General features: G+C 36.7%; 1 protein-coding gene across 3 annotated transcripts in view; it reads left to right on the top strand.

The window, feature by feature from the left end:
- The window catches only part of prkcg (protein kinase C, gamma), a 41,099-nt gene that overhangs the window by 17,813 nt on the left and 5,852 nt on the right, over window positions 1–17,434 (top strand). For all 3 annotated transcript variants that reach the window (XM_079894768.1, XM_079894767.1, XM_079894766.1), the window contains exons 4-10: window positions 968–1,047; window positions 4,432–4,543; window positions 5,423–5,551; window positions 7,744–7,900; window positions 8,066–8,267; window positions 9,135–9,311; window positions 13,652–13,825. In XM_079894768.1, the coding sequence (XP_079750894.1) occupies window positions 968–1,047; window positions 4,432–4,543; window positions 5,423–5,551; window positions 7,744–7,900; window positions 8,066–8,267; window positions 9,135–9,311; window positions 13,652–13,825 (1,031 nt within the window). The remainder of the gene's footprint in view (window positions 1–967; window positions 1,048–4,431; window positions 4,544–5,422; window positions 5,552–7,743; window positions 7,901–8,065; window positions 8,268–9,134; window positions 9,312–13,651; window positions 13,826–17,434) is intronic.

Genomic DNA, 17,434 nt, shown 5'->3' with positions numbered 1-17,434 from the left:
TTGCATTACTCAATATCATGCATTGCTGTGAATGAGCATCCCAGGTCCAAGGATGTAACCAAATATTCCATACTGAAGGGGACCTAACGTAAAATTGTAGGCCTATTCCATGTCCCCCTCAATGTCTATGGGGTCCATGTGAAGATCGAAAAGTGGTTTTCTGAAGCGATTGATATTTGACAATGTGTAAGCTGAGACAGCAAAGTCTGAGCTAAGCCATTTTTTGACCTGAGATCAAGTCCCAGCTTGTGGTCCTTTCTGATCCATCTATCTCTCTTTTCCCCACTTTGCTTCTTATCTGCTGTCTGCACTGTCCTGTATAAATAGGGCAAAAAAGCAATGTAGCAATGACCTGTTGCTAAATGACATACTCCCTCCATTTAATCTCACTTTAACAGTATATTTTTGCTGCATTCAAAAGTTTTGGGTTTGGATTCTTAAAAAAAAAAAAAAAAAAAAAAAAAAGCAAGGAAGCTTTAAATTGATAAAAAGTGACAGTAAAGACATTTATAAAACATTTCTGACTCAAAAATGTATAGCAGTATTATTAAAAATATTAAGGATCATGTGACATTGAAGCCTGGATTCCTGGAGACTGTTGAAAATCCGTCTCTGCCATCAAAGGAATAAATGACATTTTAAAATGTAATAAAATATAAAAGCGTTATTTTTTACTGTTATATACTGTATTTTTGATCAAATAATTTGGTAACAACAAACAAACATTTTAAAATATCTTACTGACCCCAAACTTTGAACGGTAGTGTATATCATGAATTATGACATTTAATGTTTTTGATTAAATTATGAAAAATTGTTTATTAAATCTATTAAGTGTACTCATTATAAATTATTTAATTTGTCCATTAATGATCTTCTATAGCCCCTAACATAGGGAATATTAATAAAATATTCTACCATTTTATTTGTCAAACTGTGATGCTTTACTGCTATGCGTTTCTTTTAGTTTGCAGTTTTGTGGTGCACAAACGCTGTCATGAGTTCGTCACTTTTACTTGTCCTGGAGCCATCACTGCTCCCAAAGAGGTATGTATGTTCCGTCTGTGTCTTTCTCTGTTAACTTGTACAGTATGTGCATGTGATCCTCTTTCCATTAGGATTATTTTTGTTGTTGTTTTTGTCCTATCATTTTTTATATTTATTTTGCTTGATCATCGTATAACTCTACTTTTCATGCTTGATTTTCTGCTATGATCACCGCAGTTCATCTTTTATTCTACTGTATCATCCGTACCCCATCTGTCTCTCTCCTCTTCATTTTTGCATGGCAAGCCATTTATTTTTTGGCTGAGTAAGCCAATATGGAAGTAGGTCTCACCATCACATACATTTTTCCTTTTCCTGACGAGCCTTTTATTGCTCTCGCCTGCATACTTTCTTTAAAAAAAGAGGCTTTATAGGAAAAAGAATATCAATTTCCTCTCTCTCTTACTCTCTCATATTCGTGCAACGGTATGATAAAACATGCAGGGGATGTGAAATTATGGTGTTACACTGCTACTCACACTCGTACAATACAGAGTGAGTGTGAGAATATGTGTGAAAGAGAAAAAACAAGGAAGGGGCTATATTGTAACACACTACCTCTGTTCCAAATCCTAGTTAGCACTAGCAGCCTACGTAGGCAGCACTTTTCATCAAAGGCATCATGGGCCTCTTCCAAACATTGTTTCAAAAGTGAAACAGCTCAATTTTGCTGCCTCCAAAGACAATTAATTATTTTATTTTTTAAGTGAAAAGTGCTGTCAAAATTAACGCATTAACATTGTGCAGTTGTTTTTTAGTTTAATTCGTTAAAAATATTTAACGCAATTAACGCAGCATCCGTTTTTTTTTTTTTTTGTCATCAAAAACAATGAAAACAATAACTTTTTGTGCATTTTGACAGGGCAAGTAAAAATCTGAACTGGTCTGACTGAGCCTACAGAAAAAAAATGTTTAGCCCTGATATATTAAAGGGCACAGGTAAATGTGACATTTATTATAATGGGTTTGTGTGAAGATTGTTTCAAGTTCACTTAAATTAAAAGTTGTTTTTTTAAAGCCTAATAAATGTTCAAATTGATTATACTGTAATTCTGAATGGCTATAATTAATGGCTAAAATTGAGAAAAAATATTGGTGTTGGTGATACTGGCCTTCTTTCATAAAAAGGTGCGATTAATCGCTATTAATTACAGGAAAAAATTATATATATATATATATATATATATATATATATATATATACAGTGCTATGCATAAGTTTAGACACCCATGGTAAAGTTGACTAAAAAGAGGAATAAAAAATCATCTTTTGGAAATTGAACTTAATGCCTTAATTTAAAAAATTAGGAAAAATACAACCTTTAAGGACACCAATTTTCTTTGTGAATGAATAATGTATCGTAAATAAATAAATGTTCTTCCTTAAAATACAGGGTGCATAAGTCTGGACACCCCTATGTTAAATTCCCATAGAGGCAGGCAGATTTTTATTTTTAAAGGCCAGTTACTTCATGGATCCAGGATACTATGCATCCTGATAAAGTTCCCTTGGCCTTTGGAATTAAAATAGCCACACATCATCACACAGCCTTCACCATACCTAGAGATTGGCATGGAGTACTTTCCATAAGATCATCTCTCAGTGCAAATCAAACCAGCTATTAGGCTAACTGAAATAAAACCATGCCAATCTCTAGGTATGGTGAAGGCTATGTGATGATGTGGGGCTATTTTAATTCCAAAGGCCAAGGGAACTTTATCAGGATGCATAGTATCCTGGATCCATGAAGTAACTGGCCTTTAAAAATAAAAATCTGCCTGCCTCTATGGGAATTTAACATAGGGGTGTCCAGACTTATGCACCCTGTATTTTAAGGAAGAACATTTATTTATTTACGATACATTATTCATTCACAAAGAAAATTGGTGTCCTTAAAGGTTGGATTTTTCCTAATTTTTTTAATTAAGGCATTAAGTTCAATTTCCAAAAGATGATTTTTTATTCCTCTTTTTAGTCAACTTTAGCATGGGTGTCTAAACTTATGCATAGCACTGTATAAGGGCATAATCTAATCTAAAACAATACAATATAATATAACAATATAATGCTTAATGATAATAATTATAATCGTTTGCAATTTTTGCAAGTAAAATTGATATTAAAAAAGAACTTATAAATACTTACAAGAACTAACAAGTACTTATAAGACTTGTAAATAAATAAAATAGTGTTGTTTTTCATTTATGTCTTTTAATTTATAATATTGTATTATATTACATTACATTAGGCAGAGGAGAAGCGGTTTGGAGAATGGATGGATGGATGTTATATTCTTTGATATTATTTTGTATTGAGATTATATATTAAGTCTATGGGAGTCCGTTGCTCAAATGTATCCTTTGTGTTTAAGTCATTGCTAGAAGCACATTGAAAAAAATAAATGGTGGACAAAGTGAGATAAATGTTGATTGCATACCTATATATTTCATTCAATACCATAAAGTGTTGATAAAAATAGTTCGATGTAATGAAAAATGCTTATTAGAGCCACACTGTTAATGTCAAACATTACTGAAATCGATACAAATCGAGTGTGTGAAGCAATGTTTGTGCGGCATGTCGAGCGCTCTGAATGTTGTCTTCCACGATGGTTAGGACGCTGTTTTAAAAGGCATCTGCCTATGTTGGCATTGAGGCAGCTCACTGGGTTTTGGATCAAAGTTACAGTATTTATTTTATCGTGTCTTCCTCAGGAGCATAGTTACAACCTTTTTATGAGATTTTTTTCATAAGCTGCTAAATAGAATGGTTGTAAAATGAGGTAAAGTAGGAGTGCAACTAGGCCATAAGGAACGGTAGACAATGATGCCTGTGTGAAAGGCGGATGAGGCAGACTGACAGAGACGGAGAGAAGTGTCAGAGGATGAAGAAAAGGAGTGGGCAGCATGCAGAGAGTGGGAATGAGGAAGAGAGAGGGGAACGAGGGTGGGGTGGAGGGGGTTTAGGCATTTAGGAGGATTCAGTTTTCACAGCTGAGCAGAACTCATATTCATCCACCATTCATCCTCAAAATAGCCCTGGCTAATTGGCTCCCAGTGAAAAAGTCACTTCAAAATGAAGCCTTTCCTCTCTGGACCTTTAAAGAGAGAGAGAGAGAACCAGAGGGAAAGTAGAGTGTCTGTGTTTGTTTGTGCATAAAGCTCGTCCTATTTATAGAGCAAAGAACAGTATGAGAGGGCTTCTTATCAGACACATAATTTAAATCTCTTTTTCTTTCTCTCATGGCCAACCATTTCCAGGAACTGGGTGTGCATGGTGCCCCTCTTTTTTAAATATGAAAACGCATCAAAGTGCTTTTGCCAACGGATTAAGCAATTAAATAATGAAATGAGGACAATGTTTTTTCTCTGTCCCTCTCTCCAGGATCTCAAGAGCAAGCACAAGTTTAAAGTACAGACATACTCCAGTCCCACCTTCTGTGATCACTGTGGGTCTCTGCTCTACGGCCTCATTCATCAGGGCATGAAATGTGCCAGTGAGTCTCTCTCTCTCTCTCTCTCTCTCTCTCTCTCTCTCTCTCTCTCTCTCTCTCTCTCTCTATATATATATATATATATATATATATATTATATTATTGTTAAGTTCATTCACTATGTTTTTGAGGGATTGGGTAAAATTTAATTTACTCAAATTCTTTGTGCATATACATTTTAGGGTTTACAGCGTAATCCTGCCAGCCATGCAAGGATATATAAATGATTGTAAATTGAAATATTATTTTTTTCAAATATTTATTTTTCAAATTACAGTAAATAATATTATACTAACTTTTAATGAATTTTGTCATTAAAAGTGTCATTAAAACCATTTTGTCCATGGTAATTTCTTGCTCAAATTCTACATGAAGCACAACATTCATATCATTTAAATAATTTTTACAGCATTTTTATCCTGATTAAACTGTATCAATTCTAAGATTAGCATATCATAATTATCAAGATCACTGTTATTAAATGAACATCATTTCTGTAATTATAATGTAATTGTATTACTGTCTGTAGAGTGATGTTTTTCAGGCTTTTAATAGATATCTCAATACTGTATATCAGATTGAACGAATTCCCTTTAACTATCGTTTAATCCATGTAATAAACATGTCATCTAATATAATTTGCATGACATGATACACTTTCAGGAAATAATAAAGCAGGCTGTTGCAGCTGACAGCACTTGCTGTTTCAGCATGTTGTCTCATAATGTACAGCGTATAACAATGGCTGTTAACAATTACACTCTTTATATTAGATTTGGACTTTAGAATTATTGTTTTTGGACAGGCGGGAGACTATAAGTGCATCACTCTTTCTTTCTGTCTTTTGTGTTATTTGTCTGTTTGTGTGTCTGTGTGAGAGAGGTTGTGACATTAATGTACACAAGCGTTGTGAGAGCAGCGTCCCCAGCTTGTGCGGACAGGACCACACTGAGAAAAGGGGACGGATTCGTCTGACCGTGCGTGGAGAGAAGGAAGACCTATATGTCACAGGTGAACATACCTGTAACTTCGTGGCCTGGTTTCAGACAGGGCTTGGATTAAGCGTTGGTTAAGATAGGACATTTAAGTAAACTTGCCTTAGAAAAACATTACTGGTATGCATCTTGAGACAAAACAATCCCACTGACATATTTAAGATATGTCAGTGCAAGTATCTTTCAGTTAAAACAGTTAAAACATGCATTTTAGTTTGAGACTAGCTTAAGCCTTGTCTGTGAAACCAGGTACACGTGAGTTTTAAAACTGATGGACACTGTAAGACTTCTCAAAAAGCTCATTCATGGATGCTCTACACTTTAGTGTCCCATGACTTTTTTATGGAAACTTACTTTACATTAAGTTATGTTATTACAGTATATGTTACATATTTTTATTTTTGTGCTGTCCCACATATGAGGTCTTGACATTCTTGACTGTATCCAACAAAATTGATACAACAATGTCATGATGTTGATACAATCCATCTAATTAATATTAAATTTGTTTTTGCAAAAAAAACCTGCTTGACATTAACTCATTTTAATGACCAAAAAAAGCATGCAATCATGTCACTGCATGATTTATCCCATTACAAAAAAAAGTAACATTCTTTACAATTTTGACACAAAATTTTTGGCAAGTAACATAATTTGGACACTTTCTGCATTATGAAAAAAAAAAATATATATATATATATATATATAAAATTCACAATGCAGACAGTGTCCATATATATATATATATATATATTATTAATATTATTATTTATTTTTTTGGGGTCAATTCATTTGGGTCACATGGGTCAATTTTTTTAAATTGAGATTTATACATCATCTGAAAGCTGAATAAATAAGCTTTTCATTGATGTATGGTTTGTTAGGATAGGACAATATGAAAATCTGGAATCTGAGGGTGCAAAAATCGAAACATTGAGAAAATCGCCTTTAAAGTTGTCCATTTATGTTCGCGATTGTGCTGCATTCACTTACAAAAATAATTGTTTTATCTATTTACGGTGGGAAATGTAAATATCTTCATTGAACATGATCTTTATTAATAGCCTAATGATTTTTGACATAAAAGAAAAATCAACAATTTTGACCCATACAATGTATTGTTGGCTATTGCCACAAATATACCCGTGCGGCTTGTGACTGGTTTTGTGATCCAGGGTCACATTTGATTGCCTTTGTCAAGCGCAATCATTCAAACCTGTTCCCCAAATTATTGTAAGAAAAAAATTACTATATAACACCTTCTGAGTGACAGATTAATTTAGGATACTCATATGTAGCTCAGTAACTGTATATTGTACCTTTTATTGTATTAGCTATATATTAATAAATTATATCAAATGTTTATTACTACTTTATTTATTACTAGAAAATTGCAATGTAAAAGAAATATGTAGGTTAATACATGGCCCCACTTTTGGTAACAGGATTGCAAAAAATTCAAACCGCTTAGAAAATGAATAATGGCTGTCCTTGTTTTATCCCTTATTAATGGAAAGTGTGCGTAATGTTTATTAAGGTGCTCCTGCTGTATTTATACCCCAATGAAGAATTACTCCTTTGCTCACAGAGAGAATCTGCTGTTTAAGGAAGCACATTGGAGATGCATTATGGGCCGCGTGGCACAGCTCAGCTTTCCTCCAGCAGAGGGAAATGTGTGCATACAGCATCATCAGTACATGACGAAAAAGCTAATTATACTCACACAATCTGCTGTATTACAATGCATTAGCTGCACTGTGTCAACTTAACTAAGCCTGTGGCTCTTACATCAGCACCACCATAGAGAGTCTAATGAGTAGTGAGAAGACTACTAATGCTCTACAGAGAAAGTGAGCATTTAAAAATGCACTGCTGTCATGTCATTCTGACAGGTCAATTTAATAATACAACTGAAGTGAACACATGTGTACAAAGCATACTGTTGAAACATTTGTTTCAACTTAAAGTATTTTTGCTGCCTTCAAATTTTAAGTTTAGTCAACTTGAAATGTGAAATTGTACTAAGACTAAACTCAAAATTTTAAGACAGAACAAACTCTTGCTTTTTAAGTTAAAACAACTTTGTTGTTTTTTTACAATGCACATCTGCATGTACATTTGTTTGTTCTATTGCATAAGATAATTCATGCAAATACTGTTATTTATAAACACACATGCTTACTTCTCAATATGTATTCTACGCTTTAGTGCATGAGGCACATAACCTGATACCCATGGACCCTAACGGCCTGTCGGACCCTTATGTGAAGCTCAAACTCATCCCTGATCCAAAGAGCCAGAGCAAACAGAAAACCAAAACGATCCGTTCTACACTCAACCCCATCTGGAACGAGAGCTTCACCTTGTGAGTGTTTATTTCATTTGTTTTTATGTGTGTGTATGATGCAGAAGTCGTTGCCATGAATGATGCTAGGGTATTGTGGGTGGTTGCCAAGGTTTTGCTATGCTGTTGCTAAGTCTTCTGAGTGGATGCTAGGCTATCTCTATCTTTCCTTCTGTCTGAGTGTAGTTCAGTGCGTGGGAGGCAGTGGGACAGGCGTTTGTCTGTAGAGGTCTGGGACTGGGATCGGACCTCAAGGAATGACTTCATGGGCGCTCTGTCGTTTGGTGTTACTGAGATATTCAGACGTTCCGTCAGCGGCTGGTTCAAACTTCTCAACCAGGATGAGGGAGAGTATTATAACATCCCTGTACCCGACCCAGACCTGCAGGTACTCTCATAGCTTTGTGTGTGTGTGTGTGTGTGTGTGTGTGTGTGTGTGTGTGTGTGTGTGTGTGTGTGTGTGTGTGTGTGTGTGTGTGTGTGTGTGTGTATCTGGTCTGACCACCTATACAGCTCATTTTTAAATTAGGGTTGATGGTTTCATTTTTAGTAATATTTTTTTGTGTGAAAGTTGTCATTTTATGATTTGCCCAGCTATACAGATGTTTTAAACTAAATTTGATTATTTAATTTTTGGTTATTGTGGCTACTTTCAACATAATATGACTTTAACAAATTGAACCTTATTGTGTTCATGCTACCTTTTTTAGTATGACTACACCCTAATATTACCAACTATAGGCACTAGGGAGTGTAGCCTGCAACTTTACAGTTGCCATCTGTATGGGATGACAAATGAAAAGTTGTTGACTCAAACCTTCAAGTGACTATCCAGGAAGCATCATTTTTGTGCGCTTGAGCAAAGCACTTTACTCCAGTTTGCTCTAGGGAAGATTATTCCTGTAATAGGTATATTTTAAATCACTTTATATATATAAGTATAAACATGCAATATTCAGCAGAGAGAGCGCTAATAGAAGCCTGGGGCCATCACAGGTCCACAAATAAACACATTCATCTAAAACCAAATGTTCTTTTTGAGTCAAATAGCCACATGCTCAAACACTGCACACTCAACTTTGCAGCAAAACATGTTCTAGATGTCGCCTAACCACCATCTCCAAGTCTTCTTCAGTGAGCACCATAATTGTCACTTTCATAACACATCCACAGGAGGGCAGTGTATGTCTATATTGAAATAAACTATTATTTTTCTCTATTTCTCTCTCTCCTCCTGTGTTTCTCTTTTCTGAAGGTACCAGAGGCTGCTATCGAACCCTCTATTCCTCCTCCTCATGTTAACGTGTCAACTCCTGTTCCTTCTGTGACCCCAGCCGCTCTGAGCCCGACTCCCACTGCACTGCACACGGGCAAAGTCGGACTGCACGATTTCAACTTCCTCATGGTTCTGGGCAAAGGGAGTTTTGGCAAGGTGCTTAAAATTACAGTGGTGTCACAATGAAAATGTGCGATTCAAAAACTGGATTTTGCTATTATGTAAAATGAACAGTGCATGCTGCCACTACAGCAAACGGACACCACATTTTTTGGATGTGTAAAAAATAGATGTACTTCGTTCCTGGTTGTCAAAGGACCAGAAAACTTTAAAGCAAACTCTGTAGACTCAGACTCAGACAACACTCCCACGAACCGCCCACTCGCTTCACTGACCGTCTGATGCATGTTGAACACCAAAACAGCAAGCGCTGACTGTAATCAACAAGTTTCAGTCTGTTCGGGTTGCTTTATGCAACTTTCAAGAGGTTTCTTTTTTTTATTGGTTCATCTGTAAACAAATTATGTTGAGTTGAAAGAGTTGATAGTAAGTGTGTACTGTACGCGCACAGCCAGATTCAGGTCAAATTAATTTTGCCTCGTTCCACTCTGTCTTTGCTCAGTTGAGCGCCCAGGCATTTCAAAGTATATCGCTTTGAACGTGAAGCTGCAGTCACACTCAGTCTTAGGGAAAGTTACACCCCTGCCACTGCACCTAACTCCTGATTTCTCTCAACAATAGGACAGGAGAGGTGTAAGTCAATAATGGGAAAACTTGCATTACTTATTTGAAAAAGTAATTCAGATTTTTTGTTGTAGAACTTTACTCGTTACTTGAAAAAAGTAATCTGATTATTTTACTCATGCTACTTGTAATGTGTTACCCCTAACTTTTTTTTGTATTTTTTTATTTTTTTTATTGCAAACAAGAATGAAGTTACAAACAAAATGTAACAATACAATAGACATAAGAGTACTACACCAAACGATAAACACATGTACACTAGACAAAAGACATATCTTGACATGACATTGACTTGACATATCTTGATATGACATAACATTTAACAACAGATATAGAGGCTGAGACTTATTGCATACAGGTTGACTGTAGATTTGAATGAAATGACAGGAATGAAATGGCGGGGTTGGGGGGGGGGGGGGGGGGCGTTAATGAGTGTATGGAGATGGTCGTGTGTTAGTTTGTGTGTGTGGGGGTGTGTATAAGGAGAAATGCAGGTTTGTTGTTGTTGTTTGGCCGGGAATATGGAAGCAGGATCACCTAGGAGGGTTACAGAGAAGGAGAAAAAAAAAATAAAAAAATAAAAAAAAAAAAAAAAAATTGATTGATTGGCTGACTGAGTAAACAAACTGCCTGGGCACCCATGCATAGCCACATTGCCGCCCGGCCCCCGCACAAGATATACCATGGTGAGACGGCAGAGGGAGGACCCGCGCGTCATCTGATCCCCAGGCCCCCAGCACACATCCCCCCCCCCCCCCCCCCCCCCCACGAACAACCACATCCCGACCCCAGAACCATCACCTAACCCGCCACTCTTGTCCTATGGATGAGTGTGAATGGCTAAATTATGGACTTTCTCTAATGTAATGCATTAAAAGGAGTGGTCAAGCAGGATGAATATCTGCCCAGATTTCCCCCTGCATGACGCAGTTAGTTAGTTACCCCTAACTTCTAAAGATACTACTACAGATATTGCAGTGGTCATGATATGACATGACACTTTGCAACTTTGCAACATCTTTTTTAAAAACCTTAAAGGGATAGTTCACTTTGAAATTAAATTTTGGTATTTATATAAAAACGATATAAATACTGTTCGTTTTCTCACACAAACCGCTCGTTTCATGTCTTAGCCCATCAATGTGTACTTACGATGGGGAATTGTTTAATTTGGACTTCTCTGTGCATGCTCTTTGAGGTGGTGACCATAGACCTGCATTATATGACTGACAGACAACAACGGTTTGACTTAAAAATATCAAAATTGAAACTACTGCGGAAACAAAGACACCTACATCTTGAATGCCCTTGAGGTAAGCTAAAACATACCAAAATTTTATTTCAAAGTGAACTATCCCTTTAATTCAACATATAATGAATAATAATAAATCCAAGATGTAAACAATATACAATCGACTCCACTTTACTGCAAAAAGTTGTTTTTTTATTTTATTCGAATTGATCTTCTCTCAGAAAAAATTGCAATAATTGTACCTTTAGGGGTACAACAGCTTGTCACTGGGGCATGGCCCTTAAAAGGACATCTTTGTTTCTTATTTACTTAGTAGTAGCTCAAGGCCAGGGTGCATAATACTATAAGGTACTAAAATGATAAAGTACAAAGTTGTCCTTTTAAGGGTAGCCTACTGCCCCAGTGGCAAGCTGCTGTACCTCTAAAGGTGCCGTTTTTGGACATTTTCTCTGACAGTGTTCTGTTGGTCACATATCTTCACGTAATACGATTTTGCAGGTCAGAGTTCACCAAACTTTTGAAACTCAGCGAAATCCGAAACTACTTTGCATGAGTTTGCATTTCAGGTTTCCCACATTCACGTGCGTTATTTCCATGCAAGTCAATGGAATGAAAATTGTAGTGTGACCGCCCGTTGAGAGAGGGTGGATAGATGCATTTGACACATGCCCGCTTGTGGCCCCTTCTTTAAAAGCTCTCAAATCACTTTTGTTGTACACATACACAAAAACAGGGCTGAACTCAAACAGTGTGCACTGAAGTACAGGTTATGCATTCGGATGTACGTTTACTCTATGGTTCGCATCAAAACTGAAGTATACTTACGTGTGTACTCTAAGGTATGCTTGTAGTGCGCTTGATGCAAATTTCATCATCAGCATAGTAAGCACACAGACAGATTTTTCTATTTGCGAATACCCGGTATGCTCAGTTTGCACATGCAGCCTGAATGTTTTTGCGCTAATTAGTTTGTCCTCAAGGTGGCAACACTGGGCATTTTCAACATTGTTGAAAAGGAAATGGAAGAGACAGAGCAACAACAATCAAAAACTACTGGAGACAGCAACCACAATAGACAGCTGTATTGACAAGAGCTTGTGAGAGGCAATTAAGAGATACCAGCAACTCTAGTTTAAATGAGTACAAAGACATTTTTATCACTTATAACTTCTGGAGAGAAATAGTGCAAACACTGGATAAGGATGAAACTTTCCAGTGCACATGTGTTCCAAATGCCATATAGGCTATGCGTTCAGCTATTAACATATGGTAGCATTTGTGTCAAAACTGAAGTATACTTTGGGCTTAGGTGGTTTTGGGACAGAATTGGCTGCAAAGCAGACCAGATTTTAATGCCGAAAGTCAGGCTACATGAGACTGCCCTCACCCATCAACAAACACGTCTACTTCTATGTTCCCTGTAGATGCAATAAGGAGTGCGAAGGGTACAGCGTCCTTGGAACTGAATTAGGCCCTTGTCTCATTCGTTCCTGAGCTGCTGCTAATTCAGGCAGAAGGGGAAACGCTAGCTTTTCTGGTCCCAGCTGCAAGAGGAGGGGGCTGATTTCCCTATCTAAAATTTGCAGCTGTGCCTCTGCCTCTCTTCCTCGAGGAAGCAGAAGCTCTGACTCAAGGCCCAGTGAGATTTGTACCTCATACACCTCAAAATACCTGGAGATACTGAGGCACATGGTCATTTCTGGCCAATCACGTTAAGTGATAACTAAAGCGCAATCTGTGATACATGTAAGAAAGACCTGGTGGGGTTGTGTGTCCACAAGCAGCCCAGGGGATGTTGGAATATTTCAGAGCCAATGCCTTGTTTTGGTCAAGCAAAGCACTGTTCCTCTGAATCTAAATGATGTTGTCGTGTGTCAGAGAAGAGCATCCAAGTGAAGGACTCTGAGCTGTTTGATCCCTGAGGAAGAATGACATGGGAGTGTGTCTGCTTTTTACACTCGTTTGTTTGAGCGTGTGGAGGAATGTTTATTTGCCCTTGTGGTTGTGCTCATTTATATCAAATCATTTTAGAGTAGATGTTTTATGTGTTAGCGTGTGTGCGTACACTTGTGCGTGTGTGTGTGTGTTCACAAGATATTTGGTTATATAAGAGGCCAGGGTTATACTCAGTAGACAGCACATCCTCCAGGGCGCAGAACCGCGCTAAAGAAAGGATAGAAACGAGGGAAGAGATTAAAGAAAAGCGCAGAGGAGAGGCCTGGGACCCAGAGATAGAAAAATGACACAAAGCAGGGGAAAAAAGACATGAAGAGAACAGGATCATACGAGTAAATGAAATGAAAGAATTTCTGTTCTCTTTTTTTTTATTTGAGGTAATGTTCCCTTATGCATGTTAAACTCACTTTGAATGCTGTTTTCTGCAGTCAGTTTGTGTTTGCCCAACTGAGTTGCTGTTGGAGGAGTGTGTGCAGAAGATGATGAACTCTTAATTATTAATGTTCAAGAAATGTTAACGCGAGGTTTCCTTGTCATCCCGCAGGTCCTGTTGGCAGAGGAGAGGGGCAGCGAGCGCTTGTTTGCCGTGAAGGTGTTGAAGAAAGATGTGCTGTTTCAGGATGAGGACACGGAGAGCGCCATGGTGGAGAGAAGAGTGCTGGGCCTCACGGGGCGACCTCACTTTCTGACCGCCCTCTACTGCGCCTTTCAGACTGAGGTCGGTGTGTTCATCGTCGTGTGCGAATGGTTAATGATTTAAAGAAAGTGGGAGCCTGGGAATGAGGTTTACACATGCATATGCACATTTGTAAATTATGAAATATACATGGGCTGAAATGTCATTCGCCCCTTAGTGATGGAACAGATGTGCTCTTCACCTTCAGGGGGATTTTTAAATCACTTTTTTTGGCCTTGCACAGTTAGAACATGAGTACTGACATTTTGTGGGTCCTTAATGTCCACATGTGGCCTCCCAGCTCAACGACTGGCTATTTGTAACGATGAATGCAGTAAATGTTTGTTTGTTTTGTGCTGGTTGATAGTATACTGACACCTAGTGGAGTGGATGCACCACTGATGTTTTTAGGTACTGATGCCATTCATCAGGTTAAAGTGTCTAACAACAGGGGAGTTTCCAAGATAAAGCGAAGCGTGGCGTTCATTGCATTTTGGAATTATCGTAATTAAGAGATTCTGACTTGCAAAAAAAGTTCACATCCTTATAAAGCTCCTAATTACAACTTGTAAACTGCAACATCATGCGGAAACATTCAAAATGGTGGTGACTGTAATTGACGCTAATGTCTTAATAATGCTAGATCAAGCTGAAAATAAACAAAAGACATACAATACAGTTTTATGTCAACATAGAGTAGATTTAGATATCTAATGTCTAACTAATGACTTTTTTATAAATAATTTGCATAACAACTGTAACTATTGTAATTTTCAAAAGTACTTTTTGTGTAAAATGTTTTTATTTTTATTTTATTTTTTATTGCACCTCTACTGAGGTTCCTACAGCAGATTAATGATTGTGTTAGCTATGGACTAAAGCTGTTCAATCATAATAAAAATTAAAGCATCGTGGTTACTATTCTTCTTTAACCTCATTAGATGGTTGTTTACATTGGCCTAGATAGGCACCGAAATATTAATGCCCTGAACAAGGCTGTTAGCAGTCCTTAGAGGGAGAAGAGTAACAAGAACAGATTGTTGTTACAATTTTGACTAACAGTGTTTATAAAACGTCAGCATGAACAATGGATGAACAAAATAGCTGAAGCTTTTGACAATGTATTAATTATATTCTTGGAATGCTGTCATGTGAGTCCTCAACTGGCAACCTAGAACAATCTCCATCATAAAATGTGATTCATTGATCATTTTTCCACGATTCACTTTGACACGATAAATCATTTTTTCTAACTAATGAATCTGGAGGGCCTTTTTGAAATGTTAGTTGCCTCATTCTGCTTTAAAAAATCACTTTTGGTAGTGCTAATTGTCTGACCTCTTTCAGCAGACACGTTTTGCAAAGTGGCATTAGCCTAATGAAATACATTGGCAGCTGCTGTACTGAAAGAGAAAAAGAGGAGTGAGTGTGTGTGTGTTTATGTCTGGCTTTAATGGTTTGTGAAGGTTTGAATTACTCTTGGTAAATGATCTTGATTTTGTTTTTCCCCTGTCGATTGAATTTGTAACAAACACTCAATGTGACTGTGTTTAGTAATGACCTCTTTTGTGTATTTAAACTGTGTCTCATTGTATCAAGTACATGAAATAGAGAAATAGAGCCAAAGCAATCAGTTGCCCAGTGGAAAAACGCAGCATCCCACTGATCAGAAGCTCAAATCCTACAAACTCCAGATGCTGTAGTCAGATGCCTCTGCAGATAAAGTCAGCTGTTATCTTGCTCTGGCTGTAGGTGATAAATACTGAAGCAACAGAGAAAACATGCTGGTCTCAACTTGCAACAGAGTTTTTGTAACAGGCTGTGTAAAGTAAAATTTGTATGTTTTTGAAAGAAGTCTCTTATACTCACCAAGGCTGCATTTATTTGATCAAAAATACAGTAAAACTGTAAAAAGTGATCAGTAGACTTAACTTAAAAAAAGTGAGAAAACCTGTTGCATTAAAATTATAAAATAAATAAACTTCATGCTAATTGTTATAATAGTTATGTGGAATTGTCAAGTTCACATAACTTACATTTTTCAATTAGCATGAAGTTTATTTACTTAATGATTTTAAGGCAATGGGTTTCCTCATTTTTTTTGAGTTAAGTCAACTTATCTCTTTTTACAGCGTAATATTGTGAAATAGTATTATAATTTAATATAAGTGTTCTCCATTTTAATATATTTTTAAATGTAATATATTCCTGTGATGGCAAAGCTGAATTTTCAGCATCAATACTCCAGTCTTCAGTGTCGCTGATTCGCTGCTCGAAAAATATTTCTTATTATTATCAATGTTGAAAACAGTTGTGCTGCATGTATGGGTATTAGGGTGGTCCTTATCAAGTCCAATTTTTTTTTTTTTTTTTTGCAAAATGTTAGTGTCTTAACCTTTTAAACTGTTCCTTTTAACTTCAAAATTAGAAATATGCAAAAATGTTGACAAAAAAATGATATCTAGAGGTAGCTCAATCATGTTGAAGATTGCCTATGTTAAGCTGTGAGGCGTTATTGTGATATTCAAGTAATATTAAAAGTTGCTGCAAATGAACTACATTTTATTGAAATCAGAGCAATACTGACATGACAACAATGACAACAATCTCAAAAAAGCACAAAGTTTTCAACAATCCCTCATTTCTGATGCTCAGTAGCCAGTGTTGACTTTTTGCAGTCTGGATAGATCCGTCGGCCGATCTTCCACATCATGAATGAGAAACTGCAGTTGTTCTTCAGAGTGTGTGAGATAGCCACTGACTGTATTCTTGAATCAGAGCCACTCCTCTCTCGGCGTGATCATTGACTACTTTCATTGCATGTTTGCCTGTGCCTCCTGATAATCTGCTTGATTCGGCCAAAGTTCCGGGTCAATTTCAAGGAATGTAATTTAATTTTTTAAACCAAAAAATGTGCTCTAAACCCAAACAATAACCAAGGTGATCATCAATAGATATATGTATTGATTCCACCAGGAAAGGTAAATCTGCTAAACCGGGTCATGGATGGATTAATTTGGATTTAGTTTATACAATAAGTAAACTGAGATATGTATCTAAAATACATATTTAGGAATATATGGTGCATTAGATGCTTTTATGGAGATTTTTTTGGAATTTTACTCGCCAGGTACAATACCAAATCAAATGATCTGTTTTTACGAAAATCATCAAAGTCTCAGAAAGTTTAAAGCTACCAGTAATTATTATGTTACTGCCATAAAAATTGGCATGCTGTATTTTCTTATATAAAGGAACAATTTGAAGGGTTAAGAGCATGACAATTGGATACTTTAAAAATAAGGACCATCCTAATGGGTATATATAATCACTCTGGTTTCAATAGTCAATTTCATTAGCCTTTCATTAGCTAAAAAAAAAAATATTATTTCTAATGCTTTAAAGGGTTAGTTCACCCAAAAATGAAAATGATCCCATAATTTACTCACCCTCAAGCCGTCCTAGGTGTATATGACTTCTTTCAGCCAAACACAATCTGAGTTATATTAAAAAAAATATCCTGGCTCTTCCAAGCTTTACAATGGAAGTGAATGATACCCTAGATTTTGAAGGCCAAAAAAGCATTTGGGTCAACGCCAAAAAAGTTGGGTGAACTAACCCTTTACTTTCAACTAAATTTAAAAACTAAGC

This window comes from Squalius cephalus (genome assembly GCF_949319135.1).
Source record: "Squalius cephalus genome assembly, chromosome: 15".
Lineage (NCBI taxonomy): Eukaryota > Metazoa > Chordata > Actinopteri > Cypriniformes > Leuciscidae > Squalius > Squalius cephalus.
This window is presented reverse-complemented; position numbering and strand designations above follow the sequence as displayed.